The following is a 27,472-nucleotide window of genomic DNA, read 5'->3' on the forward strand; positions in this document are numbered from 1 at the left end:
GCCGCCTTCCAATCGCGCTGCCATCGAGCCAATGAGCCACAGCCACAGCCGCAAGCACAGCGTGTCTAACTGCTCAGTTAAGCATTGCCAATGCCAATGGCTTGTTCCATGTTTAATTCACAACTGTTAGTAATAGCTGCAAGCATTTCCAGCTAATCGCTTGATTAAGCAACAGCGCATAAAAATTAAAAATATTGCTAACAAACTTATGCTATAGACTCCAACTGCTTGTACTCTTTATTTAAAAGCTTAAGCTCAAGTTTGTTTTAGTTACAAGTCTAACTTAAATTCATTGCTTCTGCTTGCAGCATTGCTTAAGCTCAATAAGTAATGCAAACAAATGATTGTTATTATTTAAATTGCATTATTTGCACATAAACATGTCACAAATAAATTTATTACTCAATAAATAATAATACAATCCCATTTGAGCTGAATGCTAATGTAGTTAGTTGAACAGCTGTTTAAGATTGGCGATCTATCGATTCTAGCTTTTAACATAAAATGTTAAACGTTAACATAGCGCGCTCACTTCTTGTAAGATTTGCAACTAAAGCTAAAATACATATACTAAAATAATAATAAAATAAAATAAAATAGCCCTGTTAATATTAAAAATATTAATAAAGAATTTTTGGACTTTAAAAAAAATATTATTATTTCTACTTAAAGAATTATATAAAAAACTTATATGCCCTAGTCAGGAATTGGGAATATGACACCTAAAATTTTAAAGTTCAACAAAAACTTTTTACATGTTTTAAATTTAAAAAAATACAAAATAAATATCTGCAGCTCCCTTTATATTCCAACGCCTACCCAATTCTATACCAACAATATGAAAAACTTCAGCTTAGTTAAAAATAATAAATTATATTAGAATTACGAGCCCTAAAACTTTAAAAGCTCAATAATAACTTTTTGCATGTATGAAAGTCTTCAATTAAATTTAAAAAATAAATAAGAATATATTCAGCTCCCTTGGAATTCCCAAGTCAATACCAACAATATTAAAAACTTTAAAAATTAAATAAAAATATTCCCAAGTCTAAACCACAAAATTTTAAATAAAAAACTTGAACTGAAGGCTTTCAATTCAGTTAGAAATAAATATTAAATTAATAAAAAAAACAATTTATTTATTTCAAACAAGATTGCTGTTACCGCTGGGGCAACTTAATCTAGTTATATATAATACAAATAAAAAAATAAATAAATTAAAATATATTAATGGCTTAAATTGCTTGTAGAGCGTAACAAATGTTATTGTTGCCGTTGGTTATTTATGTATTTATCATTAGCTGGCCACAACATCGATCTGTTGCATGTATGCGCGGCAATTGTTGCAGGACCCTGGGGCAAGCCAATTAAATGCATAAGCCGCAACAAAAAATAAAACAAAAGAGTGAAGCAATGCTCAAGTGGGTGAGAGAGGGGAGGGGCACGCTGAATGACCGCGAAGCAACACCCCGACAATTATTTGCAGCAGGAACAAAAGTTGCAACAACAATCGGGAGCTGCTGTGGCAGCAGCACTCAAGGCAAGTGGGTGGGAGTGGGAGTGGGCGTGGGAGGTGGGTGCGCTGCTTGGCCTGAAAGATTTTGTGCAAATAATTTAAGAGGCAGTGAAAAGTAAATGACGCGACTGGCAGCACTAAGAGCGAACGGATGTGTCCTCCGTCCTCCAAGCCTCAAAGCCAAAGGGTCTCTCTGAGCCAGGGCAACACACTAATGGCCAGCAAAACGATGACAAGCGACAAAAGCTGTCGGCTGTTGACAGACTCTCCCTCCCTCTCTCACTCTCCCTCTCCCTCTCCCTCTCCCTCCCTCTCTTTCTCTGTGTGTGTTGATTTTTCTTTTAATTGTTGCGGATTTGCATTCTGACACATTTGTCAACCTCAAGCTCAGGCGACGCTGCTGCTGCCTCCTGGCGTCCTCCTCAGCGTCTGTGGCTGCTACACTGCTGTAAATACAGTGAAGCTTCCTCAAACCAAGTTGCAAGCTCAACAAATTTTAAAGCTGCACTTACACACAAGCGAGACAATAGCTAATGAAATTTCTTTTAAATATTTAACATTGCAGCTTTATTCTCTTTGTTGTATTTATTTATTTATTATAATTAGTATATACAATTATATACAAAAAGTAATTTTTATTCTTATTTATTTATTTATTAATTTTTTTTTATTATTAAGCAGCACTTAAGCTTAATTTTTTTTGTTTATTTTATTTCACCTATTTTATTTTTTATACTTTTATTTATTTAATTAATTAATTTCTTCTTATTCACTTTATTTTTTGATTTATTTTTTTTTTTTTATTTTTTTTATTATAATCAACTTGCATGTACATTTAAATCAAACGATATTTTTTTCCTTTTTTATTTGTATTAAAGCCAACAAAAAAAAATATTTTGTAACATTGCTGATTTATTCTTTTTATTTTATTGAATTATTTTTTATAAATTATAATTAAATAAATTATTCTAATTTAAATCACAACCTATGAAATATTTTCTTTTTCAATTTTTTTTCATGTAAGCTCTTGTTTTTTTTATGATAATCAAATTATATATAAATTTAAGTACTTTATTGTATTTATTGAATCTTCTAGCTTTAATGGAAGACTACAAATAGCCATAGTTATATATTTACTTTATATTTTATTATATTTTAGCTGATCTTATTCAACATTTATTTATATGCTAAGCATTTATTTCATTTGTTCATTAACCCGTTGCCCAACTGTACGTGTTAAAAAGGGTTGCCTGGGGGCGGTGTGTGTGGGGCGTGGCACTTCAAACCGTGTTTGCTCAGGTTGTGTAGAAGGAGCGTTTATTATTTATTAGCTGGCATGTGTGACAGTCGCTGAAGCCTTAAGCCCCGTTGGGATAATAATAAGCGCCAGCGTCAAGTCATTTGTCAGCAAGACCCCCAACAACAACAAAAACAACAACAACAATACTTTTAAGTTATACACATGTGTGTGTGTGTGTGTGTGTGTGTGTTCGTGTGTGTTTATTTTGAGTGACATGTGTCAAAACTGAAAAACTACGCGAATTTATGTCAAATACCCTTGTCAGCGCTTTTCAAGTGCAAAACAACACTCGGAACTCAACAACAACAACAAGTAGATGAAGAAGAAGAACACTCAACACTCTCTCAAGTTGCCAAGTTTGACACTAAAGCACACCTGAGCTACCCCATACTAGCTTTGGGTTGAGGCTAAATAACTCGAAATGCATATTAGATGCGTCTATAGCAATTTTAAGCGAAGCTTTCGAGCTTGCTTAGGCTTAAGCAATGTTCTCATTTAAAACAATTGACTATATTAAATTGCTATCGATTGCAAGCTGCAATCAATTTAGTTTCTCATATTTTTCCAAGTATTTTAGTCCATGAGTTAAGCGTTTTAGTTCGACTAAACCTAAGCACAGTCATGGACTACTAAAGAAAATAATTGCAAAAAGCTATTTCAAATTTATTCAAATAACAAATACTTGGATTGCTAAAAAGAATTGGGGAATGTGCAATCGTCTCTGAGATTTTTTTTATAAATATTTTAGGCCATATTCGTCTTCTTCTTTAACTTGAAGCCTTTTCAAGCTAATAAAGAGTCAAAAACATAAGTAAGACAACCAAAACTTGTATTATATAAATATTTTAATTATTCCTATTTAATATATTTTTTTTTATTTCATGATTTATTTTAACTTATTAGATAAATGTTTTAATTAATTGCTTCTTATAATTTATTTTATTATTTATTTTAAATATTTGATTAGTAGCTTATTATTTATTTTTATTATAAACTATTTTTTTTATTATTTTGGTTATAATTTATTATTATTTATTTTTAATATTTTATAAGTGCTTATTATTACTTTTTATTTTACTATCAATTATTTATTATGCAAATTTTTTACTTTTAACATATTTTTAAGACTTTCCGCTATTATCATCATTAAAATATAAGCTCAAACATACCAAAATTCTTTTTTAAATTTTCTTTCTAAGTTTTGCAATAATATTTTTAAAATAAAACACAGTCATAACAATAAAAATGCGTAGCTATTCAATTGTTAATAAATTGACAAACATGACACAAGTCAAAGAAAACCTTCCCCCAATAATTTTGGGCACTATAAATTAGACATTTAATGGACTTAAGCGTTAAATCTTTATGGCAGTTGTCAGCGACAGATTAAATGGAACTAGTTCTGTAGCTATGTCACGATTTCCAAAAACAAAATACTTATTGAGGGTTGCAAAATATTTTTGCGTGCATATAAAAAACAAAAATGTGCAAAAAAGCGCACAGAGAATGGCAAATTGCCTTTGATCAATGAAAACAAATCATAAAACGCGGTTTACAGCTCCCATGTGTGTAATCGCTGGCGTTTAACGTTTTGGGCTTCTTTAAGGCTTACGACTGGCACGTGAGGGGCGGTTGTTGTTTTTTTGTTTTTTGTTTATGTTAAGATACTTAACAAAGCACAAACTGCATGCACAAAAAAAAAATTAAACTGTTAAAATATATATGGAGAAACATGCGCGACATGCGTCTGGGGAATTTCTATTTAACAGACAGACAGACAAAGAGAGTGTGGGAGAGTGAGAGAGAGTTGAAAATTTGAAAAATGTAAAACAAATTGAGGCAATTTTGTTGTTGTCTTTGTTTTGATTTTTGCCAAAGCTGTTGACATGCCAGATGGGCCTTTAAAATTGCGAACGTAATCGAAGGGTGATAGCTATAAAATATAAAATGTGTAATACAGTAAAGACACGCATAGAATAAAATAAAAAAATATTAATGCAGTCATTGCGTTATTGATTTTATTGTTCCTAGAAACAAGAGCTGTATTATTTTAGTTTTTAACTAAATTTTTACCACTCTAGCTTACAAATATTTAGTTGCTTTCTAGCTGAAAGCTTTTTATAAACGTATATGCTATAATTTAAGACGAAACATTTGTTAATTAACAGTAAAATAATAACTTACCATATTAGTCTTCTTCTCACTCTCATTTTGGCAACTCTTACTCACTTCACTGCTTGCTTAAAATTCAAATTAAGAGAAATAAATGCACATTGAGCACATACTTAGGGAAAATTTGTGCTAGGCAGTGTTTTTAAAATATTACAATAAGTACATTTTATTTAATACAATTTGTCACGTTGCTTTGAAAATAATTGTGCGTAAGCTAATCTTGAGCTAAGATAAGATAATTTAATTCCCATGCTCAGTGTCCAGCTGCAGTCAAAGCAAAAGCACCGTACGATGCAGCGGCGCTCTCTCGTTCAGTCGCAACAGCAGCAAAGAACGATCGAGCGCAAGCAAACGAAATCAGCGCTGCTCTCTCACCATTGGGCTATGTAGGCTGATTACCACAAGCATTGACTGTAGCGCGCGCTCTCTGAGGGCCTTGCGCTCCCAGCTTCGATTTGTGCAATGAGTTCAATGTGTGGGTGTGAGGCTGGCAGCTTAACTATCAAACGAAAGCAGCGCTGCTCTTTCGCTGGCATGCATGATTAGTATCACGCTCTCTGAGCGGCTTGCGCTCTTTATCTTCTCTGCTTGCACTTTGATCAAAGTGTGTGTGAGGCTAACAGCAAGCGAGGGAGACAACACATACATAGGTCAGTTTTGTATGAAGTGTTGGTGATTGAACAAGTAGTGAAAGTGAAGTGCGAAATGAGAGTTAGAAAGAGAAGAAGCCGTAAACAATGGGTAAGGGCTTAGCTAACTGTTAAATATCAATTACTTTTAAAGCTTTTTGCTGTAGACAAGCATACTTAATGGAATTTTTTATGTATGTATATGCACAAGTGTTGAACTTGAATTGAAATTCTTTTACTCGTGAAACTTTAGACAAGTCTTACATAGCTCTAACTTCAAAAGCTTCATATGTATATTCCTTAATAACCTTCAAGTTTTTAATGATAAACTCCTTAATCGCTGCCACATACTCTCCTGCCGTCGCAATCAGCTGCTTAAAGGCCTCGATCACTTTGCCCTCACCCTGCAGCACGCCTCTATAGCAATCCTCGGACACTCGCGTTATATATCCACGTATGCCCACGATCTTTGCCTGCGCTAGAGCGAATAGTTCAAAAGCCTCTTTGGGTATTTTGCCGCGTACTTCAAAGTCGCAACTCAATATGCCGGGCTTATCCTGCAAATTTGGCGTGTCCGCCTTCGTCATGTTGAAGCCACAATTTTAATAATTTTTAGTAGTTTAAGCCAAATGCCTGCTCTGCTCAAACAAAATACAAACAGTTTGGAGCTAGCAACACAGGCATTGGCAAATCAAATCATTGGGAATCAGGTAAAGGCAACGAGATGTTAATCGCTGGAAGAGATTAACGAGTAAAGCACTTCCCAGCAATAGAATAAAGACAACAGAATGAGTAAATTTACTTCAAAAATTATTGAATATGAGTTTTGATTTCGCCTTGACTGAAATTTTTTATTTATAAGTATGATTGCCTTACTCTTAGCTTTCATTTTGAATAGAACTCTTAGCTATTAATATAAATTATATTATATTATATAATAAAAAATTATTATAATTTATTTAAATACTGTCTCACTTAAATATTAAGCGCTAGCAGCAAAGGTCTAAAGCTTGTAGTGTAAATGTTTCTTAAAGAAGAAATGCGTTAGTTTTGAAATGTTCAAATATTGTATTAAAATCGTTTCAGAATTGGGTATTTTCTGATTTCTCATTTCTTGCAGTCTTGCTCTAGTTTTTAATGCAATTTGTTAATCTGCTATAAATTTAAACTTACTGCTTAAATACAAATTATATTGAAAAAGAATAGAAATCTTCGAATATAAAAGTTGCAGATGTTAATACAATTTATATAAGTTTTATAAAAGTTGCTTATATAGTTGATTGCTTACTATATAAAACATATAAATATGCAATATGTAGACATAATCTAGATATAGACAAACAAAGCGAATAATGCAGTCCAGCAGCTAAAATTGAAGTCTGAAAGTTTAAACAAATTGGCGACACGTTGATTGCTGCGTGTTGTGCATAGCTAAGAATCGAGGCATATATATTTTAATGGCTACAACCCAGACGCGTAGACAGACGGACGGACTGAGACTGACTCTGAGACTGCGACTGCGTAGGATGCGTAGCCCGTGGCGACAATAACCGTAAGGATAATAATAAGTGACTAAATGAGTGAGTAAGTGGGTGAGCTAACGATAACGTAAATAATGACCGAAAGGCCAGTGCGTCTAACGGGCAGGCCATAGTAAAAAAAAAAGGGACATGAAGGACACGAAGGAACGTGCTCGATATTCAATAACCGCATGGAACTCACACAAATGGCGGGCGGAGGAGTAACATGTGTGTGTGTGTGTGTGTATGGGACGGAAAAATTGAATTGAACATATCCTGGCAGGGCAACCATGTGGGCAAGGACAATGACAGGGACTGACCCATTCAATTAAGCATGAAAAAAAAGCGAAGCATACGAATGGGCGCCGGCCTACGTGCCATGATAGTCTGGCAAGGATATATGTATGTGTGTATATAAAAAAAAGGACATCACGAGAGAGCACTTAAGGAGTCCAGCGCTCAACTGCGCTGCCCGCAACAAAACACGCATCACTTGTCACACATACTTAGCAGCAAAAAAACAAAGCGCGCGACAGAGATAGCAATAGAGCGATAGAAAGGACGCTCGCTTATTGTCATGTCCTGGTGTTGTTATTGAGGTGTAATACAATTTTTGCCATGATACCCATAACAGCAGCAAAATAAAAAAAAAACAAAAAAACGAACGAAACGTATAAAAATAGAAAATCAACTTCATGCCGACACAATCAAAAAGGATAACGAGGCAGCTCGTTGTCCTGGTCACATATGGCGGTATTAGTTTTAGCAACAATAGCCATACACACATATGTGTGTGGATGCGTGTGTGTTTGTCTCTATTCAGGCATCGCATAAACTTGCAATTGAGCCAATTTGTAAAGTGCGGCAAGCCCATTAACGTGAACTGGAGAGAACTCGTTACCAAACCGGGAGCTGCTGCTGCTGCTGCTGCCAATCGAATGTCAGCACCCCCACACGCACCAGCCAACCCACCATCAAAATTGTGAACTTTTTCGGCGCATCCTTTTTGCATTTACTTTGCATTACAAGCGCCCACATTAAAATTAAAATAAAGTTCTTTTAGCTGCTGGCTATCCTTTTGGCCTGAGCTGTGGGCGTTGCCCTTGCCCTTTTTTGTTTTCTTTTTTTTTTTTTGCTTTTTTGTTTTGTTTTTAACTACAAATAAATCTAAAACTCGCACATTTCTCAAAGCCGTCGACTGAACTCTCAGCTTTTTGGGTTTGGTTTAGCTTCACACAAATGCAAATATCCTTGCGAGAGCGAGAGAGCGAGTCGCAGGATACGGGCTGGCCGCAGTTGGGCAACGCAGTTTTATTTTGCATTTACATGCCCACATACATTATGCATACGGCTCCGAAACTTTCCAAGTGTATCCATCTCCATCTCCTTGCTCGTGTCTCATCCGCATCCTTTTAATGCTCTAACAGCGGTGGCGTCCATCCACAAATCGCAAGCACACTTGCCACACAGCTGCCCCAGCAAATCAAACAAACAAGAAAAATCTCTGAAAAGAGTTTAAAGCTCAAAAGAAATAAAATATATGCCCAAAGGATTAAATAAAAAATTAAATAAAGGGCATGAAATATAAAGGCGTAAAAAAAAACAACAAATACAATAATAAATAAATATTGTAGAGAAACAATATTAAGAAAATTTAAAGCAATTATATTAAAATATTAAGAGATAAAAAAAAATACATTCAAATGTTGAATTGCAATCAATAACTCAAAATAATATTGCAAAAATATTTTTATATTTTTTTTTTACTTATTTTATTCAAATGCTTAAAGCATAAAAATACAAATGCATATATTTTTATGCATATTTATATTAATATGAATGAAATACTTAAATAATTGAAATTTAATTTAAATTTAAATAATTGAAATTTAAATAATTTTCATAACAACTTGCATAATAATTTTATAAAATTTAAGAAGCATATTATACATTTATTTATAATTCTTTTTAAATAGTTAGAGTCAGAATTTAAGAAACATATTATATATTTATTTATATTTTCACTTAACTAGTTAGAATGCTTAACTCACATGCACTTATATTTTTTATTTTATATGCATTTGTATTTTGTTTTATTTCCACTAGCGTCTGCTTCTTGTCATTTCTGTTAGTCACTTCTCTTTTTTTTTTTGTTTAGCAAAGGCTTTAAAACAAAGCGCAGGATACACAGCAACAACAACAAACAAGAGAATAAAAGTAAAGCATGCAAAATGTAAAACAAAAAGCGTTGAGAGCACAAAGGATGCTACAATAATATCCTTAAGCTACAAATGCAACATGAATTTGTCTTTGGCTCGACCCAAGTCCGAGCCAAAAAAAAAAAATAAAAAGACAGCAACCCCCAGCCCCTCCCTGTTGCCCACTTATGTTGCATATAGACAACAAATTGTTGTTGCTCTGTCTTCAAGTTGCTTTGGCAAAAAAGCAGTAAGGACAACGTGTATGGAAATAAAGGATACTCGAACTTTACAAATGCATGCACATTAGAGCGATTTAAATATGCGTCTGTGTGTGTGTGTGAAAAGTAATCTTATGCGTATTGTATGTGAACCTTACATATGCGTTCAGTCGCTCAGTCGCTCAGTCCCTCCACTTTGTCGACTTGGCCTTATATCCTTTGGTCCTTTTTGCTGCCTTTGCTTCGACACTTATTTTAATTTATTTCATTTTCATTTATGTACCCTTTCCACTCGCTCTCTCTCTCTCTCTCTCTCTCTCTCTCTCTCACTCTCATGCACTGTCTTTGTCCAACTTGTCTGCCTCCCACTCCTGCCATTGTCCTCTAAGCCTTTCTGTGTGTAATTAAATAAAAACGAACTATGGACTTTAAAATCGCATATGCCAAGCATAAACGCAAGCTCGCATTAAAATTTTATAATTGCTAAGGCAAAATGACTTGCTTTCTTTTTAAATTATTATAAATTAAATAAATTCAATCAAATACTATACAATTCACAATCAAAAGCAGCAAATAAATTAAAATATTAATAATACGGTTATAAAATTCGTTCTGCTGCTCGAGGTTTTCCCTCTTTAATAGTTTTCTTTATAGATGCTTATTATTTGCAATAATTAAATTAGTTATACATATTAAGCATAAAGTTGCGACAAGCCATTGTTTATACAAATCAACTGACAATGAACTAAGTTAGGCATCAATTTTTATTATCAATATAAATTTAAATATAAATATTTTAATTTTTAAGCATACTTTTGACAACTAGTAGTATTATATACAAATTGTTATCAAACTATGCTACAAATCTTCAATTAAAATAAAATTTAGTGATTAAATTAGCACATGCAAGTTGGCACGTAGGCCTAAATGGCTTGAAAACAATTGTGCTTAATATTTAGCTTAGCTAAAGCCGTCTAGCTCCCACGCCCACTGTCCACACGTGCAGTTAAAACAAAGCCCAGCCCATCGTACGATGCGCTCTCCAAGCAACGAATCAGCGACGCTCTTGGTTCAGTTGCAGCAGCAGCGCCGAACGATCGAGCGCAAGCGAACGAAAGCAGCGCTGCGCTCTCGCTAGCAAGCGACTGATTAGCATATATATAAGTATAAGTATAAGTCTGCGGTATAAGCGCAAGCATTGACAAACGCCTCACGCTCTCTGAGTGGCTTGCGCTCTCAGCTGCTCAGCTTCGTTTTGTGCGCTGAGATCAATGTGTGGGTGCGAGGCTGGTAGGTTAACTAGCGAACGAAAGCAGCGCTGCTCTCTCGCTCGCTAGCAAGCACATGGGCTGATTAGTATAAGTATAAGTATAAGTCTGCGGTATAAGCCACAGCACAAACATTGACTGACGCTCACGCTCTCTGAGTGGCTTGCGCTCTCAGCTTCTGTTCTTGCATTGAGATCAATGTGTGGGTGGCTGACAGCAGAGGCGGGGCCAGACGTAGGTCAGTTGTGCGTGGACTGCTGGCGATTAAACACGCGTTGAAGCGCAGTCAGTTGCCAGTGGGTTGTAACCAAAATTAAAATACCATATATATATTTACTAACAAGCAATCAATACACTTATTATTAATTAATAAGCTCGTTTAATCAAATTATTCTATAGCAGCTGTTCTGCCTTAAGTTATTGAACAGCTTGACATAAATTAAATGCAACTTGCTTTAAATTTGTGTTGCGAATGTTTTATAATTTACTTTTATTCATTTTACTTTACTATATATGTATTTATATTATATTTATTTGAAAAAGCCTCAAAGGCTTTGGCTGCTGCTTTCATAACTAAATTTATTTATATATAACTGCTTGTCTATTTTGTTTTTCAATGCAAAAGCGCAACTTCTATGAATGTTATAAATCTTTATTAGATATATCAAAGAACAGCTTGACATTAACCCAATCAGTAGACAATACAAATAAAAATGGAAATCGCTTATACGGATATATCTAAATTTGTGCTCACATGTTGATTATTTGTGATTTGATTTCTTAACAGTCAGGCGTTCCTTCTGATTGAGTTTCTCCAATTTTGGAAAATTCTGTATGGTCTTCTCCGTGGCGCTATTGAAGGCATTGGGAGTGGAAGTGGCAGTGGGCGGAGAGCCCTTGGGATTGGACGTTATGGTGAAGACAGTGTGCGATGACTTGCCCTGAATATCACGGGAGAGCACCTCACGATATGTGGGCTTGGGCAGTTCCTCGGTTTCGGTTTCGTTGGCGTCATCCATGTCAATGATTTGCTCATTCGAGTCGCGCTGCTTGGCAAGATTAGCGGAGGCAGCGGCAGCGGCGGCCGCTGCCTGTTCGGCCTTCTGCTCATTGAGACGCAACAGTTGCCAATAGTTTATGTCCGGATGATAGAGCGACTGATATTTGGGCGTCTTGGGCAGCTTGGTGATTAGCTTGGGCACCAGCTTTGTCACCGGACGTATGTAGTAGCCATCGCCAGTGGTGCCATTGATCACCTTCAGCTGCGCCAGCCGGCAAGTCAAGTGTGTGTCATGTTTAGCTAAAGAACAGCAAACAAATATTTAACTTTACTTAGTTCTCAGGCATCTCCACTTACATATAAAATGCTGTTGCTCGCGCAGCTCGCGCTCCGGATATTCCATGGGCGTGGGCGTGGGGTAATCCTCATGCGGCTCCACCTGCACCAGCTCGCCCATCAGCTTGCGGCTGCGACTCGATAGCAACTGCTTGCCCAGCAGCACATGCTCGAAGCCCGGCGGTGGCGAAGCTGTAAGTTATTTATGTTTATTAAAAAACTTTGGCGCTCAACTAAAAGAAAATTAATTAGCAAACCGCTAAGCGTTCAATTAAATTCCATAAAACAATATGCTAAGAATTTTTTCATAATTTCAAATATATTTTTTTAAGAGCATAGAAAGTTAGCGTTAATGATTTAAGAATTATTTGATTAAAATATTTGTAATATTTTGTACAATAATTGCAAAGCTAAATATATAAATGAATTAATCATTACTCAATATTAAACGATGCGCAAAAGTAAAAAACAAAAGATAAGCAGTAAATAAATATAAACAAACACCTAGACTTCATTATTTATAAATATTTATTAGTGATTATTATTATACTATTTTTGTGGTCTTGTAAATTAGTGAATTAAATTTTAAATGCAATAAAATGAATACAAAAATTTTTAAGTAATTAAAATTTAGAAATAATAATTATTTGAGATTTTTTTTATGCATTTTTTAATTGTTTTTGAAGTTAACTAAACTAATTTCAGATTAAGGCAAGTTTATACAATTTTTAAAACGTTTATAAGTAATTATATATAATATAAAATAATTACTTATAATATTATATATTCATTTTATGTTATTTAATTTATTTTTAAATTTTTAACTTATTTTATTTTTAATTTTTTTTTAATTATTTAAAGGCTTTAAAGATTTATTGAACTTACGATTGGGCTTGCTGGGATCGCTGTCGCGCGTCGTGATGTCCAATGGATCCCACACCTGTTGCGACTTGCCAATGGGCTGCCACTCGAAGAGTTCGCCCTCCGGCTGCTCTGTGCCCAGCACCTGGCAGCGAGTGCGCGGCTGAGGTGAACCGCATCTTGGCTGCTCTTGATTCTCATCGCCATAGTGGCCATCGGACAGATAGTCATGCGATGGGCCAAAGTTGGGCCCAAATTCCGCCTCCAGATGAGGCACAAAGCAGGCGGCGCTCGAAGGAGGCGGCGGCGGCGGCGGTGCCTGGCGCCAGTCGTAGATATACTCGGTGTAGCCAGCGGGCGGCTTGGGCTCCATGTTGGCCGCATAGGCGAGCGGCATGGGAGCAAAGAAGCGGCGCTGATCTGGCTGCAGGACCAGCATGGTGGGCTTGAGCAAAGTGTATGGACTATTGGGCGCATAGATGGGCGTCGAGGTGTATGGGCAGAAGGAGCGCGTGCGCAACACGTGAGGCGGACGATGTGGTCGATAGACGCCGGCATTGAGCTCCGACGAGACAGACTTGTCCGGGTCGGACTCGTCGCCGGCTATGGGCCATGGATCATCCGGAGCTGCATCATCAAAGTCCAACTCATTGTCGTCATCGTCGTCATCGACGTCTTCGTCGTCGTCGTCATCATCGTCGTCGTCGTCGTCGTCGTCGTCGTCGTCATCGTCGTCATCGCCTTCGTCGCCATCGGCATAAACAATCTGGCGTGCTGTGCTTGAGAGCGCTCTAGCCTCCAAGCTCGGTTGCTTGACGGGCGTGGGCGTGCGCTCCGGCGTAAGCGTTGGCGTCGTCAAATGCATCAGCGTTGACGCCGGCGATGGTGTGCGCGATGTGAGCGGCGAACTGGCCTGGGAGCCGGCGTTTTGGGACTCACCTATGATGCCATTGGCCACCACCGAAGCCCAGGATGACGTCAGTTGTTGTGCCATGGCCATGGAGCTGCTTTCGTCCATATGTGCGAGCAGTAATCGGGTATGTTTGACTGTTTTATATTGTTGTTGTTGTTGCCTGCCTCAAGGATTGCATGCGCCGCCAAATAACGTTAACTTTTCGGTGACTTGGAAGGAAAAAAATCTGTGTGTTGTCGACTAAAATTAATTGTTCACAAAATTCTGGCAAACTTAAGTTTTCAAGTGTAATTTTGACAGCTGATGACGTAAATGTCAGCGAACGTGAGTTGACAATAATTTGAAAAAAGGGTTACAACAAATTTTTGAATAACATAACACATTTTGCAAGGCAAGCTAAATTTTCAAAATGCGCGCCGTGCTCATATTTAAATTAAGCGCCAAGCTGACAACGCTAGATGGCAGCTGTTGTTGCACTGCTTGTGCACTGCTTGCAAAGCTCAATTGTGTGCTGCTGCGCCAGCTAGCGGCAGTTTTGCATACAATCGATTAACGATTTCTACGCTATCGGCTAGCCTAACAGTTGCTGTAATGTTAAACAGCTGTTAAGTTACTATTGACAACAGCAAGAGTTGTTGTTTTGTTGCTCATTATTTATTTGATTTTATTTTCACCTGCCTAACTTGGCAGACGCTGAATAATTTTTTAACTATAAACGAAAAAATTTAAATAGACTTTTGTGTGCTTGTGTGAAATGTACAGACGCAGCAAATATTAATTTACATACAATATATAATAAGTAAAGAAGGCAGCTGCTGGCTACAAGAACAAAAACTACAGCAACAGCAACAACAACAACGAACAGCGTTTGTGGGAGAAAGGCAAAAGCTGTTTGGTGCATTATATTTTGGTTATCAACTTTGACGGAATCCCCAACAACAACAAACAACAAATGCTGTGTCGCTCTAATCAGCAGCAGCGGTACGTAGTAATTTCTTTGTCGTCATTGCATTGAGTAAGGCTAAGGTCTGCGAACTGATAAGACAGCAGCAGCAGCAGTAGCAGCAGCAGTATGTCGACAGCGTTGGCGACAGCGACTGCAGCAGCAGCAGTGGCAGCAGCGAGCAGCAGCAGCGCTGCTGCTAGCTCTGGTGAGAAGAACTTGTTGAATGGCCTAAATAAGCTGCGCTCGCAGGGCAAACTAACTGATGTGAAATTAATTGTTGAAGACCATTGTTATCAGGTGGGTGGTGCTGTTGCAATTGGTTATAAAACAAAAAAAACATAAATAAATATGATTCATTAACAGGCTCATCGCGTGGTGCTGGCGGCCAGCAGCGATTACTTTTGCGCCATGTTTGCCGACAGCGATATGATTGAGTCGCGCCAGAAAGAGATTAAGCTATATGGGATGACACCACGCGCCATGGGACGCATTATACTATTTATATATACATCAATGCTGGATCTGAACGAGGACAATGTGGAGGAGACGCTGGCAGCGGCTACACATGTGCAGGTGAAGGAGGTGATCGAACGCTGCACCATGTATCTGGAGGAGAAAATAGGCATGGTCAACTGCCTGGCCATAGCCAGTTTGGCTGAGATTTATGGGCAGCAGGCGCTGGCCGAGCGCGCTTATCGTTATATATGCGCGCATTTCAAGGAATTCGCGGCTAGCGCTGATTTCAAGGATCTCAAGCTGGAACAGCTGCACTATATACTGTTCAGCAACTATCCGATTGATGTTAGCGAGCTGGAGCTGCTGCAGCTGATCTGCCGCTATGCGCTGGAGCAGCAGCTGGACGATAATGCGCTGCATGAGCTGCTGCATCTAATCAAATGGCAGTATATACACTATGAGGAGCTAAAGACGCTGCGGCAAATGCATCACTCGCTGGTCGAGGAGTTTTTGCCGCCGCAGGACGATGCTGAGTCGAGTGTTGAGCTGCTGCCCGAACAGGGACCCACCAATATGCGCGGCATGGAGCTGAGTCTGCTCAAGATTGGCGGCTTCGAGTGCAAGGGTCTGACCAATGAGATCATGTGCTTCTCGCCCACCAAAATGAAATGGTATGAGCTCACCTCCATACCGCACATCGATCAGTGTAAGTTCAGTTTAGATCAACGCGCGACTGTGGGACTTACGCTTTGTTTGCTTGCAGGCAATTTCGGCACCGCTGTGCTGAACAACGAGTTGTTTGTTGTGGGCGGCGCCTATGATGTGTGCCTCAAGGAGTATATACATCCATTTGGCTTTCGCTATTGCCCGCTGCGCGACTCTTGGGTCACCATAGCGCCCATACAACTGGATCGCTGTCGCTTCTCGCTGAATGCTGTGGGCAAGCAGCATCTCTATGCAGTTGGTGGCATTGTCGAGCACGATGACAACTCGGAGGAGGCGCTGCGTCGCATGTCCAATGTGGAGCGCTATGACATCGTGAGCAACACCTGGACCTATATGCCCAGTCTGCAGGAGAATCGCAGCCAGCACGCGGGCGTTGTTGTTGGCGATAAGCTTTACATCTCGGGCGGCATTCACTTGGCCAACATTTTGGCCAGCATGTGGTGCTTCGACACCAGCAGCGAGCAGTGGCTGGAGCTGGCGCCCATGCCCACACCCTGCTGCGATCATGTGCTGGTCGCCATCGATAATCACATCTATGCCTGCGGCGGCTGGCACGAGACGCTGCGTGAATCTCGCGTGCTCGTCGAGCATATCTACGCTTATGATATACAGAACAACAGCTGGCGTGTGGAAACCAAAATACCCGCACCCAAGTTTTACTCGGGGGTGACCTCAATGCGTCGCACTATTTTCTTTGTTGGCGGCTTGGACTCCACCGAGTCAATTGATCGCGCTAGCTCCGAGACTATGGCTTATGATTTGGATACCAGCAACTGGTGGCATCGCAAGGACTCGTGGGATACGCCCAACGATGTCTGGGAGTCCACCTGTGCGGCCATCTATGTGCCCAGCTTTAATGCTTAACGAATTTTTAGTTACGCCTAATTTATTTTAAATCAAATCAAGTCCTGTATATTTACCAGTTTACCAGTTGTGCCAAAATGTTACAACCTGGTAAATATTTAAATAATTTAGTAAACAATTTTTAGGCAAGTTTTTTAGGCATACACTACTACTATAGTACGTATATATTATATATATATATATATATATATATATTTTGTTAATAAATGTCGAATTTTTGCTGTGTTCTGATTTAGCTCTACTTACGCTGTTGTTAATAAACTTATTACATTTTTTTAATATATATAAAGTTAAGTGTGAATTTTGTAACAAAATGGTTGTTTAACAATTTATATGCAGCTGATTTGAATTTATTGTATTTGCTTTCGAACTCGAAATGTATCTTTTGCTCATGCTGAACACTAATTTGTGTTGGTAAAAAGTTAATCTCTGCATTGATTTCTATTTGGTTTTCGAACTCGAAATGTTTATTTATATGGCACAATTTCGCGCTATTGTTGCTTTTCGAACTGGAAATGTGTCTTTATTTATTTGTGAACGCTGCTAATTCGTTTCGGTTCATTCTAATTTCATATTTTAGGTACAAAATTTAACATGCAGCTAATTGAATCATTGCATTGATTACTATTGGGCGTATTCGAACTCGAACTCGAACTTTACTATTTTATGTATGTATGAAATGTATCAAAATTTAAATTCTATTGCACATGTTCGTATCTTTATTGTTTTTCAAACTCGAAATGTGTCTTTTATTTATTGATTGATCACTGTATGAAAATATTGTATTGCTTTTCGAACTCGAAATATGTCTATTTATTTGCTGAACGCTGCTTATTATTTTATTTGCTTTAATTAATATTTTTTTTGGTAAAAAAAAAATGTATTATGACTTATTGTATTGATTTCTATATAGCGCATTTTCGATTTATTGTTGTTTGTCGAAATGTGTCTTTATTTATTTGCTGAACGCTGCTAATTCGTCTCTTGGCGTATACTTAATATTTTTGGTAAACATTACTTGTGTCACACATACATACAGCTGTGAATTGTCTCGTTTATAGAATAGAAATTAAACACTAAATTAAATTAAAATGCTTAAGTTTAAACAAAATGTCGGTATGGCTTACAAACAAGAAAGTTACTACTACTACATTTAGAGTAAACAAGCAACATGAATTTAAAACTAAACAAAGCCAAAAATAAAAATCAGCTAAACAAAAAACGCAACTTAAATTAATTTCTACAGTTACAGTTATAGTTAAGTGTTTTTTGTTTTTTTTTTTTTCTTTTTTTTTTAGCTTTAAGTTTGAGTTACAGTTATAGTTATAATGTTAAAGTTACGGTTACAGTTGGAGTGGTACACAGCTAAAGGTTATAAACAAATTCACTCGCGGCTACGCTATAACCACCCAGCCATCGTTTTCCACATTATCCGCACCGCCGCCCGCCGCTGCAGTCTCCTGACCGCTGCCGCTGCTCTGCTGGCTGCTCAAGCTGGGCGCTTGACGCGCGGTCGGATTGTTCGACTGACGCGACGCTGGCAGCTTCTCCCACTGCTGCTGCAGATCATTGTACAAGGTTTGCAAATCCTCCTGGCGAGAGAAAGAGAGAGAAAAATATATAACATTTTCAAATAAAAGTCTTATTGATAGCTATCGAAATCAAAATCAAAAATAGCGCTTATATATAAATAACTCATAACTCTTAAATTAAATATATTTAATTTTTATTGCTAAAATTCAAAATTGCAAACTTTTAAAATAGAAAATTATTTTTGAGTACAAAATAAAAATTTAAAGCAAGTATTATTTAGTTTACTTTAAGTCAAAATGAATTGTTAGCTGCAGAATTTCAAATTAAACTTCAACTAGCTCAAAAATAAAAGAGCTCAAGTTATTTTAAAAGTTTTCAGCCCAAAGTTTGAGCGTAATTTTTTATATAAATAATAAATGTTTGAATTTTAAAAGCGCAAGAAAATTATTTACAAACATTTATTTTTATTTTATTTTATGTTTGATTTGTTTGATAAATTGCCAACTTAACTGACTACATTTCGAATTATTTTAAGCTTGCTTAGTAATTATTATTTTTTTGTTTAATATTTTATTACTTTGGTATTTTAGTTTTTATTCTTGTTTTTCAAATTATTTTACTGATGAAAATGTTTAAGTGTCTCGTCCTTAACTAAATTTTCTTTTTAAGCAATTTAAGCCTTGCTAGTTTAACTTGCTTAAAAACTGTTTCAATTATATTTTGTGTACTTATTAATTTGCTATATTTTGCCTTTTGTTTCAATAGCTTAACATCAAATCTAATCGAACATTTATTATTATTGAAATTTGAACAAACTGCAACTGACCTTGTCTTTAATTTTTCGCAGACGTTCCTGCTTCTGTTCACGCTCGCTGCGATCCATTTGGAGTATGAGCTTCTCCTTGAAGTCCTGCGCATAGTAGAGATTGGTATCGACCCGCAGGAATTCCTTGGCCATGTGGCGATGATCGCGATAAATGGCCTGCGACTCTGGATTGTTGGCAATGGGCGGCAATGGCTGCAGCTCGGGATCCAAAATCTCCGCTAGCGACTGCTCAGTGCCGTCGTTTTCATCCGCATCCGCCACGTTGGCAGCAGCAGCGTCCACTGCTGCTGCTGCTGCTGCTGGCGCTTGACTAAGCAATCCATTGGATTGGCTTTCATTGTTGTTGGCTCTGTGCGAATGGCTAATGCTGCAATTGTTATTGGCCAGATCTGTGTTGCTGGCGGCAATGATGACGGGCTTGGTGTCCGTAACTGTCAAACGCTCGCGTCCATCGCTTTTGGCTGCAAAGTAAGTTGCGCAAACATTAAATATTTAGGCACATAAATTAGCTAAAGACACATACTATAAATAATCCAGCAGCTATGCAGCTCATTAGCTGCTGCTGTTGTTAGCGCGCGCGTGTCGCACATTTTGGAACTTGCAACAAAAAGAAATATCAAGTGCTCATTTTTTGAATTTTATAATACTTAAGGCGCGCTAAGCAGATGACGTGTTCACACACACACACACACACACAGAGAGAGAGACGCGTGTATTTTGTTTATGTATATTGCATAAAAAACAAACAAATGTTTTAATGAATTTGAAGACAACTTTTGCTTTGCTTTATATATGCGCATATAATGCCAATTTATTGTCAATTTATTGTCAAATGCTGTTGTTGTTTTGTTGTTGTTGTTGTTGTTGCTGTTGTTGTTGAGTTGCAACGAATTTTGATGCGTAACATTGCTGCGGCAACAACGAAGACTCGAAGACGCTCGAACGCAGACTGAGATTCTATTCTGTACCACATTGAGTGGCACACACGAACGAACGAACTCACTATGCGCTGTATAAATATATAGCCTATAGCCATATAAACATACATACATTCATTGCTCTGCATGTGTGTGTGTGTGTGTGTGTATATATATATATATATTTTTAATATTTCATTCGTTCGCGCGATCTCGAGCAATTCCCGAAATGACGCGCACTGAAAAAATTGTAACATCATCATTTGCAAAAGAGCATCGAATGCCTTTCAAAACTCTAGTAAGCATAGTGGCTGCCATAAGTATGCAGACAATGTATGTAGTCAATGTCGTTTAATATTAATCAATGCATTTGTTTAGTTCAGCTCAAATATTTTCGATTAGTATTGCAAACAATTTTAAATTAATGCAGCATTTAAATATTTGTAATCTTTTTTTTTTTTATAATAAATTTTTCAGTTCTTGCGTTATTATAATCATACAAATATATATTGCGGATAATGAAATTCAATTTCTAGCTGAAATATTTTCCAATTACTTTAAAATTACAATTTCAAATAATTCATAATGCGGCATTTAATTTAATTTTTAGTAGCATAATTTTATTTTTAAAATATTTTCTATTACTTTTCAATTACAATTACAAATATTTCATATTATTTGCAATTTATTTTTTTAATAATTTTCATTTTAATATTGAAACTCATATTTCATTTTCAATTATTACAATTATAAATAATTTGATTTTATTTTCAATTTATATATTCTTTAAATAATTCCGCATTATTTTTCAGTTTTTGTTAATTATAATCAGTTCAAAATTACTACTGATAATTTAATTCATTTCCGAGGTGAAATATTTTCAATTACTTTTCAATTACAATTACAAATAATTAAATTATTTAACAGCATTTAATTATTTGCAATGTATATTTAATAATCTCACATTATTTTTCACTTTTTGTTAATTTTAAGCAGTTCATATGAAATATTTTGCATTATCCAATTATTACATTTACAAACTTAAAGTTTTTGCTTTAATTATAATTGAGCGCAAGTAATTACTATTTCACAAAAAAAAAAATGCAATTAGTAATAATTACAATTTTTAAACAGATACAGCTCAAGCATATATAGTTTTATATATGATACGCTTCATAAGCTCTATTAAATTTCAAATACAATATGATCAACTCTAGTAAATTTTAGATGAAAAGCAAATATTTACTCAAAATAGTATTGGCAAAGTATTTTAATTGTTGGCAAAATATATTTGTCAAATTAAAATTACTATCTAGAGCAATTTAAGGATTAGCTAAATAAATTTCTGCTTTTACTTGCTTCGCATTAATTATTGTATTGGCTTAGTGCGCATAATTTTAGCTGCCACTGTATATAAACAGATGTTTAAATTTGTATGTCTAGAGTCTAAATACTACATATATATATAGTATATAGCTATATACTTGTAGCAACTGCTCCTTTCGATATGATTAATGCTTGTGGCATGCAATTGGGAAATCTCCCAAATGAGAAGAAGAAGCAGCGACTTGCAGCAAGCAAATTAAAATGTATTTACTTTAGTCGCTAGTCACTAGTCTTAAGTCTTGCGGATCTGTCTGCTATATAGACTATATAGTTGAAAATGAATTGTGCTTGGATTTTGTCCCCGTAACCATTAAGTGCTTACTTGTCTATACACTCGTATATATATACAACTGTTTGTCTATATACAACAGGCACTATATAGATATACATATATATATGCATATATACGCACAGCAAAAATCAAAAAAAAAGTGAGATTATTGCCGTATGACTCACTGGTCAATTTCATTGGGGGCTGGCTATTGAGGCAACACGGCTATATTTGTGGGTGGGGGGGTGGTTGGGTGGTCCGCGACTGTCGGCCTCGTCATGTGTGTGCGTCGTATTTGCCATTAGCTGATTTTTCATTTACATTTCATTTTTCTGCTTAGCTAAATTTTGTGTTTTGTGTTCTGTTTTTTTTTTGTTTTTTTTTTTTTGCGCATATCAGCGTCATTAATCTAGCCTAAATTGCCAGGCTGCAACGCTAAGTGCCACAAGCGGTGGCAAATTATTGAGAGAGCGTATTTTAGACAAAGCAAATTTTTAAAAATTTCTACGAATTCGAAAACAAGCAAAAAGTAAACTAATAAATAGTACAAAATATTTTGAATAATCCTAAGAAACTAAACTTAGCTAAGCTTATTTAAAAGTATTAAAAAGATCAAGAGTCGATAAAAAAATGATAAAATATTTAAAAATTAATGCAAATTTAATATTAAGTTAAAATTACTTTTAATTTGCGTTCATACATAAAAATAAAATTAATAATATAAAACTCAAGCTAAGCTAAGGCAAGCATAAATAAAATTGCCAAATATATGTGTATATATATACAAACTGCCAAATAAACAAGCCAAATAACAAAAGCATACAATAACACAAGTCTCTGCAAAGTGAAAACTAAAAAGAGAGAGCAAATGGAATTTATATAAAAAATAAAAAAGTGTAGCCAAAGCACAATAAATCTAAATTCTAAGCGTACAATATATAAATAAAATTTATTTATTTAAATATTGTTAAGCTAAGTTAAATTTAAAATGCAATATTATTTGCTTAACTTTTTGTTTTGTGACCCTCACAATTTTTGTTTAGCTGCTGCAGCTAACTAAAGTTAAACTTGAGCTTAATTTGTTTTTACTTTTTTGTTTGTTGTTGAAAATAGTTTTGCTGCTCGCTTTGCAATGATTGCATCAAAAATGTATTTTGTATTTATTTTTGGCCAACTGAGACATTGGCAATTGAAAAATGTGCAAAATGCAAAATATTCATTTCTGCTTGCAATTTACTTATTAGAAATAAAAGCGAAAAGCAGCGCGGCTAATTAAGCAATGATGCCTTGAGTTAGAGCGAGACGGCAAGCGCCTTATTGTTTATGTACAATTAAACAATTAACGCTGATTGCAATTGTTATTGTTGCTGTTGCCGCTGCTGCTGCTTGGTGGTTGCTGATGCGTCATGCTAACGACCTCAAACAGCTGCCCCCAAACGCAGACGAAGCAATGACAATGCGCTCAGCTATTTGCAACAATAACAACAACAACAATTTAAATTTAAATTAAGCAGCGTGTGAATTTGTTAATCGCAGACACGTGAGAGGCGCTCAGTTTGCTAGAAGAACTCACCATAGGTGCTGCTGCTGCTGCTGCTCTCGCTGCGACTTAAATCGAAGCCATTCTGCAAAATAAATAAACAATAAGTAGCCTATATATATAACAATAATATTCATATTTACCGCCTCAACATCCAAAGTTAACTGCGGCAATGGTCTGCTGGCCATTTGTATCATGCCATTGCGTATTGTCTCCAAACGCTTGGAGGCCTCCGCGGATGATGTTAGATTGAAGCTATCGTTGTTCTGATGCTGGCACTCGCTGGCATCCTCCTCGGGTATGGCGTCCCAGCGATTGCTGCTGCTCATATGGAACAGTCCGTTATTGTCAAGTTGGCAACTGCCCGAATTTGTGGGCGTTCGATCAATTGATGAGGTATTTTCGTTGTTACTTGTTGTTGTTGTTATTGAACCAGTCTCAGCATTGGCTATGGCAGTGCCAGCAGTTGCGCCGCCAAGCTGCTGCTGCACATTGGTGGGCGTTAGCTGTGTGGATGCCAAGCTCATGTCGCTTGAGCTGACACTTAAACTATCATAAGTTGCGGCCACAGTGCCATCGCTTTCCTTAGATACAATCTGTAAAGAGAAATTTGACAGTTGCAGTGCAATTTAAGCTTAAAAACAAATGTCACAAACAAAATATGAGCAAAACTTATCAAAGTTGTGTATAATAAATCAAACCGTCAGTCTCTATACTCAAATCAAGGCTAATCATTATTGCAGATAATAAAGCTAATGCTAAAACGCATAAAATTGAGTGTAAATTTAACGCATACAAATTAAACAAACTTTAACTATATAGCTGTTCTAACTATACACTTTAAGCTCCTTTAAATTTAAATATATAGCTTCTTTACCTTCTCAACTGGCATCTATTCTTCATATACTTTAAGCTCTTCGACATTTAGTTTTCTTTCTTGCTTTTCTCTTTTGCTTGCTCTACTTAGACTCTCAGCAATTTCTGCACGCACCTGTTGATTGACGAAAGCATATTCCAGCGCCTTATCGGCGCCTACATAGTCCTTGATAATCTCATTCATCACGCTCACTATATACTGCATTGATGGTCGATCCTCTGGCGCTGTTTTCCAGCAGGCAGTCATTAGCTCTTCAATATGCTTGGGGCAATTGTCCAGCAGTGGAGGTCGCTCGCCTGCAGCAAAGATTTAGTTTAAGTAAGCTGCTTTATTTAAATTTATAATTTGTTCTACAACCTTTGTATATCTTCCACTGTATAGTGTAGGCATTGTCTATATCCTTGAATGGCTGCTTGCGCGACAGCACCTCCCAGAGCACTATGGCCCAGCTAAAGATGTCGCATTTCTCTGTGTACTTGGAGCCTTCAAAGACCTGCAAAGCAAATAATAATATAAATATATATGTATGCTTAGCTGTTGTCCGTTGCTTACCTCTGGCGCCATCCAGGCAGCACTGCCGCGATTATTGGTCATCATTGTAGACTTGTCTGCTACTGTACCGAAATCACATATCTTCAGGTTTCTGCCCTTGTTGGTCAGCAGCAAGTTTAGCGGCTTTAGATCGCGATGTATCAATGGCTTGGGCGACATGCCATGCAGGTAGGCAACACCCTGTAATTAATAATATGTTATCAATTATTATTATTTTCGCAGCTTTCGTTGCTACTTTACCTCGGCACATTGGCGTGCCCAGCTCATGGCATGCGCCAGACTATAAGCCGGCTTCACTTTGCCGTGCAAGAAATTATGCAGCGAGCCACCTTCGGCATATTCCATTATCAAATATGTAGCCTGATGATATGAAATGCCATAGAGCGCAATAATGTTCACATGCTTAACGCGCGACAGCTGCTTGACCTCCTTTTCGATGTCCTTTTGCTCGGCGCTGGCAAAGAACTCCTTGACGGCCACCAGCTGATTGCGCCACATTGCCTTGCATACCACGCCGTAGGAGCCATGGCCCACTTTCTGCAAACATTTTATGTGTGTGTTTAATCCTTAAGTACATTGCATCTATGATGGCTGTTCAGGCTTACCTCTCCCAATGCTATTTCATTAAAGTCCACAAAGGCGGTTTGCAGCGCATCTTGTGACGCGGCGGCCATCGCCTGTTAATGCTCCACTCCACCTCTCCTGACACACTCAATTGTTCTTTATGCGCTTGGCTTCTGCTCCGTGCTTTTGCTCAACCAGCATATGGGCTTGAGATCCTCAACTTTGTTATTGTGTTCACACAGGGCCAAAGGGCCTCTTGGGTTAGAGCAGCAGCGGCAGCCCCGTCTTGCTTATATCGACCAGCAGTAAATCGCAGCAAGTGCGAGCGCTGCGCACATCCTTCTAAGCGTTGTTGGCGTTGGCTTCAGTCGTGGCATCGGATCATCAAGCCGATTAATATATTATTGCCAGTTTTAACAATGCACGGCAAGCAGGTATTTTAATTTGGCGACAAATTATTTCTCATATTATTATTTTTTCGTTTTTGGTCAGTCGTTTGTGTCGCACATATCGATAAGCGTCGCACTTATCGCATATCTATGGCTAATTATGAGCATGCCGCCACAATTTCATTACATTTGCAATCGCCAAAGCATCGATGCTGTTGCTGATGTTGGCCAAAAAATAGTTATATATTCAATGCTGCCGTGTAAATATGCAATCAAATTTGTATGCTACGTGCAGGTTTAACTCCTCATTAAGTTTTTTTATTGTATTATACATCATTAGTTCGCAGCTACTGTTAAATTCAAAGTGGCGCTGTTAAGTAACAGTTCGATAACGAGTTTAATTTGCACGTGAGAGTGTTGCTTACCTGATAAATTAAAACAACAGAGTGTGTTTAAATAATAAATTTATAAGCAGCTACATATGATATTAAAACAAGGTAATCAAAAATTGTAACATGTGTTATCGATACCTATGTTAATGTTAAACGCTGCTCATTGTGTAGCTGCTTAAAACATCAAGTACTTATCGAGACATTAACATTATTTGTTTCGATGCTATAATACATCGATGTTTTATATACAGACGCACACAACCATACCGCAATCGGTCGCAACGGAAAGCAAACGTAATTTTTTTTAATACACAATATTTTCTAAGTACAGTGAATTTTGAATTTATGTTTTGCGTTCGTGTGTGAATTGAATTGGCAATGTGAATTGGCAACAATAAGTTTGCACAAACCGAATAGATGAATTGTGTGTAAGTTGTTGTTTTTTATTTATGAAGCGCTCATACTTGTTTGCACGGTAAATGCAAACAAATAATATAATTGTTCATACTACACACACACACACACGCAGACACAAACACACATACACAACATACTAGCACATGCATTTTGGTGATAACACAAATCGAATGCAGGCAAAATACTACAAGTGTGCCGTCCGCCGCCCGCGTGAATCGTAAATTTTGTTATTGTGCTGTGTGAAATGTTTGCCAAAAGCAGAAGCAGAAAGACGCGAAGAAACGGCAAGCAAAAGTGCGTCTAAATATATGAAAAGCACAAATTGTGTTGATTGTGAATTTAAAAGAACGAACAAGCGAACGGAACGGAACGGGGGCCGCTCACAAATTTGCCAAAGTGTTGAAGGCGACGCCGCCAATTAATGCTACTCGTCGCCGTCGCGGCAGCCGCGCAGCCATTGATGCCGCTGCCGCTGCCAGTGTCAACCGCAGCAGAAAAAAGAAAAACAACAACAATTGCAGCAGCAGCAGCGGCAGCAGCAATGTGAAAGACATGAAATGTCAAAAAAATTATGCAAAGTTTGCAGAAGTTGCTGCAGTATTGTTATTGTTTTTTAACTTTTCATTGAAAATATACAAGTTTTAAATTAAAACAAATACATTTATAGACATGCAAGTAAAGTAAAGTCAAGCATAAGCGAAAGAAGAAATTGCTGCTGCTGCGGCGGCGTAGGAGCAAAGAGAGTTCCAATACACAACCTCAACTCATCATCTGCTTCGTCTCTTCTACACATGCTCTTCTTTGTTTAGGATGTGTGTGCGTGTGTGTTTAAATGCGTGCGGCATAATTTTTTTTATATTTTTTTTTGCTGTGTGCGCGCGC

The 27,472-nt window shown here is 37.0% G+C and overlaps 5 protein-coding genes across 7 annotated transcripts in view; 2 read left to right on the top strand and 3 right to left on the bottom strand.

Annotated features, from left to right (window-relative positions):
• Positions 1-5,836: 5,836 nt before the first annotated feature.
• Positions 5,837-6,278, bottom strand: LOC108606167 (acylphosphatase-1). Its single transcript, XM_017996018.2, has one exon. It carries the CDS (start codon positions 6,202-6,204, stop codon positions 5,878-5,880), a length of 327 nt encoding a protein of 108 aa, XP_017851507.1. The 5' UTR covers positions 6,205-6,278; the 3' UTR covers positions 5,837-5,877.
• A 5,201-nt stretch (positions 6,279-11,479) lies between these two features.
• LOC108605798 (maker354) lies at positions 11,480-14,231 on the bottom strand. Its single transcript, XM_017995601.1, has 3 exons — positions 13,046-14,231; positions 12,182-12,352; positions 11,480-12,124 (listed from the first exon to the last, which is right to left on the bottom strand). The coding sequence occupies exons 1-3, from the start codon at positions 14,037-14,039 to the stop codon at positions 11,586-11,588; spliced, it is 1,704 nt and encodes a 567-aa protein (XP_017851090.1). The 5' UTR covers positions 14,040-14,231; the 3' UTR covers positions 11,480-11,585.
• Positions 14,232-14,725: 494 nt separating this feature from the next.
• On the top strand, positions 14,726-17,078 carry LOC108605583 (kelch-like protein 26). Its single transcript, XM_017995354.2, has 4 exons — positions 14,726-14,915; positions 14,982-15,177; positions 15,244-16,042; positions 16,100-17,078. Exons 1-4 carry the CDS (start codon positions 14,887-14,889, stop codon positions 16,924-16,926), a joined length of 1,851 nt encoding a protein of 616 aa, XP_017850843.1. The 5' UTR covers positions 14,726-14,886; the 3' UTR covers positions 16,927-17,078.
• A 1,100-nt stretch (positions 17,079-18,178) lies between these two features.
• On the bottom strand, positions 18,179-25,909 carry LOC108607070 (mitogen-activated protein kinase kinase kinase 7). The gene is made up of 9 exons (XM_017997688.2): positions 25,434-25,909; positions 25,069-25,365; positions 24,829-25,008; positions 24,634-24,769; positions 24,391-24,572; positions 23,543-23,995; positions 23,433-23,484; positions 19,286-19,746; positions 18,179-18,518 (listed from the first exon to the last, which is right to left on the bottom strand). Exons 1-9 carry the CDS (start codon positions 25,500-25,502, stop codon positions 18,321-18,323), a joined length of 2,028 nt encoding a protein of 675 aa, XP_017853177.1. The 5' UTR covers positions 25,503-25,909; the 3' UTR covers positions 18,179-18,320.
• Positions 25,910-26,473: 564 nt separating this feature from the next.
• LOC108606620 (serine-rich adhesin for platelets) overlaps positions 26,474-27,472 on the top strand; it is a 42,272-nt gene continuing 41,273 nt past the window's right edge. For 2 of the 3 annotated variants that reach the window (XM_017996903.2, XM_017996905.2), the window contains exon 1: positions 26,474-26,601. The gene's annotated coding sequence lies outside the window, so the exon portion shown is untranslated. The remainder of the gene's footprint in view (positions 26,602-27,472) is intronic. The other variant, XM_017996906.2, reaches the window with a different exon arrangement.

This window comes from Drosophila busckii, chromosome X (assembly GCF_011750605.1).
Source record: "Drosophila busckii strain San Diego stock center, stock number 13000-0081.31 chromosome X, ASM1175060v1, whole genome shotgun sequence".
Lineage (NCBI taxonomy): Eukaryota > Metazoa > Arthropoda > Insecta > Diptera > Drosophilidae > Drosophila > Drosophila busckii.

What these genes read in the sequence shown, in the direction of transcription:
- LOC108606167 (XM_017996018.2), bottom strand. Translation starts at nt 6,204, where the DNA reads ATGACGAAGGCGGACACGCCAAATTTGCAGGATAAGCCCGGCATATTG.
- LOC108605798 (XM_017995601.1), bottom strand. Translation starts at nt 14,039, where the DNA reads ATGGACGAAAGCAGCTCCATGGCCATGGCACAACAACTGACGTCATCC. An exon ending in CGATCCCAGCAAGCCCAATC is followed by an intron (nt 12,353 to 13,045) that starts GTAAGTTCAATA and finishes AATAACTTACAG; the next exon opens with CTTCGCCACCGCCGGGCTTC. An exon ending in CGAGCAACAGCATTTTATAT is followed by an intron (nt 12,125 to 12,181) that starts GTAAGTGGAGAT and finishes GCTGTTCTTTAG; the next exon opens with CTAAACATGACACACACTTG.
- LOC108605583 (XM_017995354.2), top strand. Translation starts at nt 14,887, where the DNA reads ATGCTGTGTCGCTCTAATCAGCAGCAGCG. An exon ending in CGCTCTAATCAGCAGCAGCG is followed by an intron (nt 14,916 to 14,981) that starts GTACGTAGTAAT and finishes CTGATAAGACAG; the next exon opens with CAGCAGCAGCAGTAGCAGCA. An exon ending in TTGAAGACCATTGTTATCAG is followed by an intron (nt 15,178 to 15,243) that starts GTGGGTGGTGCT and finishes ATTCATTAACAG; the next exon opens with GCTCATCGCGTGGTGCTGGC.
- LOC108607070 (XM_017997688.2), bottom strand. Translation starts at nt 25,502, where the DNA reads ATGGCCGCCGCGTCACAAGATGCGCTGCAAACCGCCTTTGTGGACTTT. An exon ending in GGGCACGCCAATGTGCCGAG is followed by an intron (nt 25,009 to 25,068) that starts GTAAAGTAGCAA and finishes TATTAATTACAG; the next exon opens with GGTGTTGCCTACCTGCATGG. An exon ending in CAGCAGCAGCAGCACCTATG is followed by an intron (nt 19,747 to 23,432) that starts GTGAGTTCTTCT and finishes CTTACTTTGCAG; the next exon opens with CCAAAAGCGATGGACGCGAG.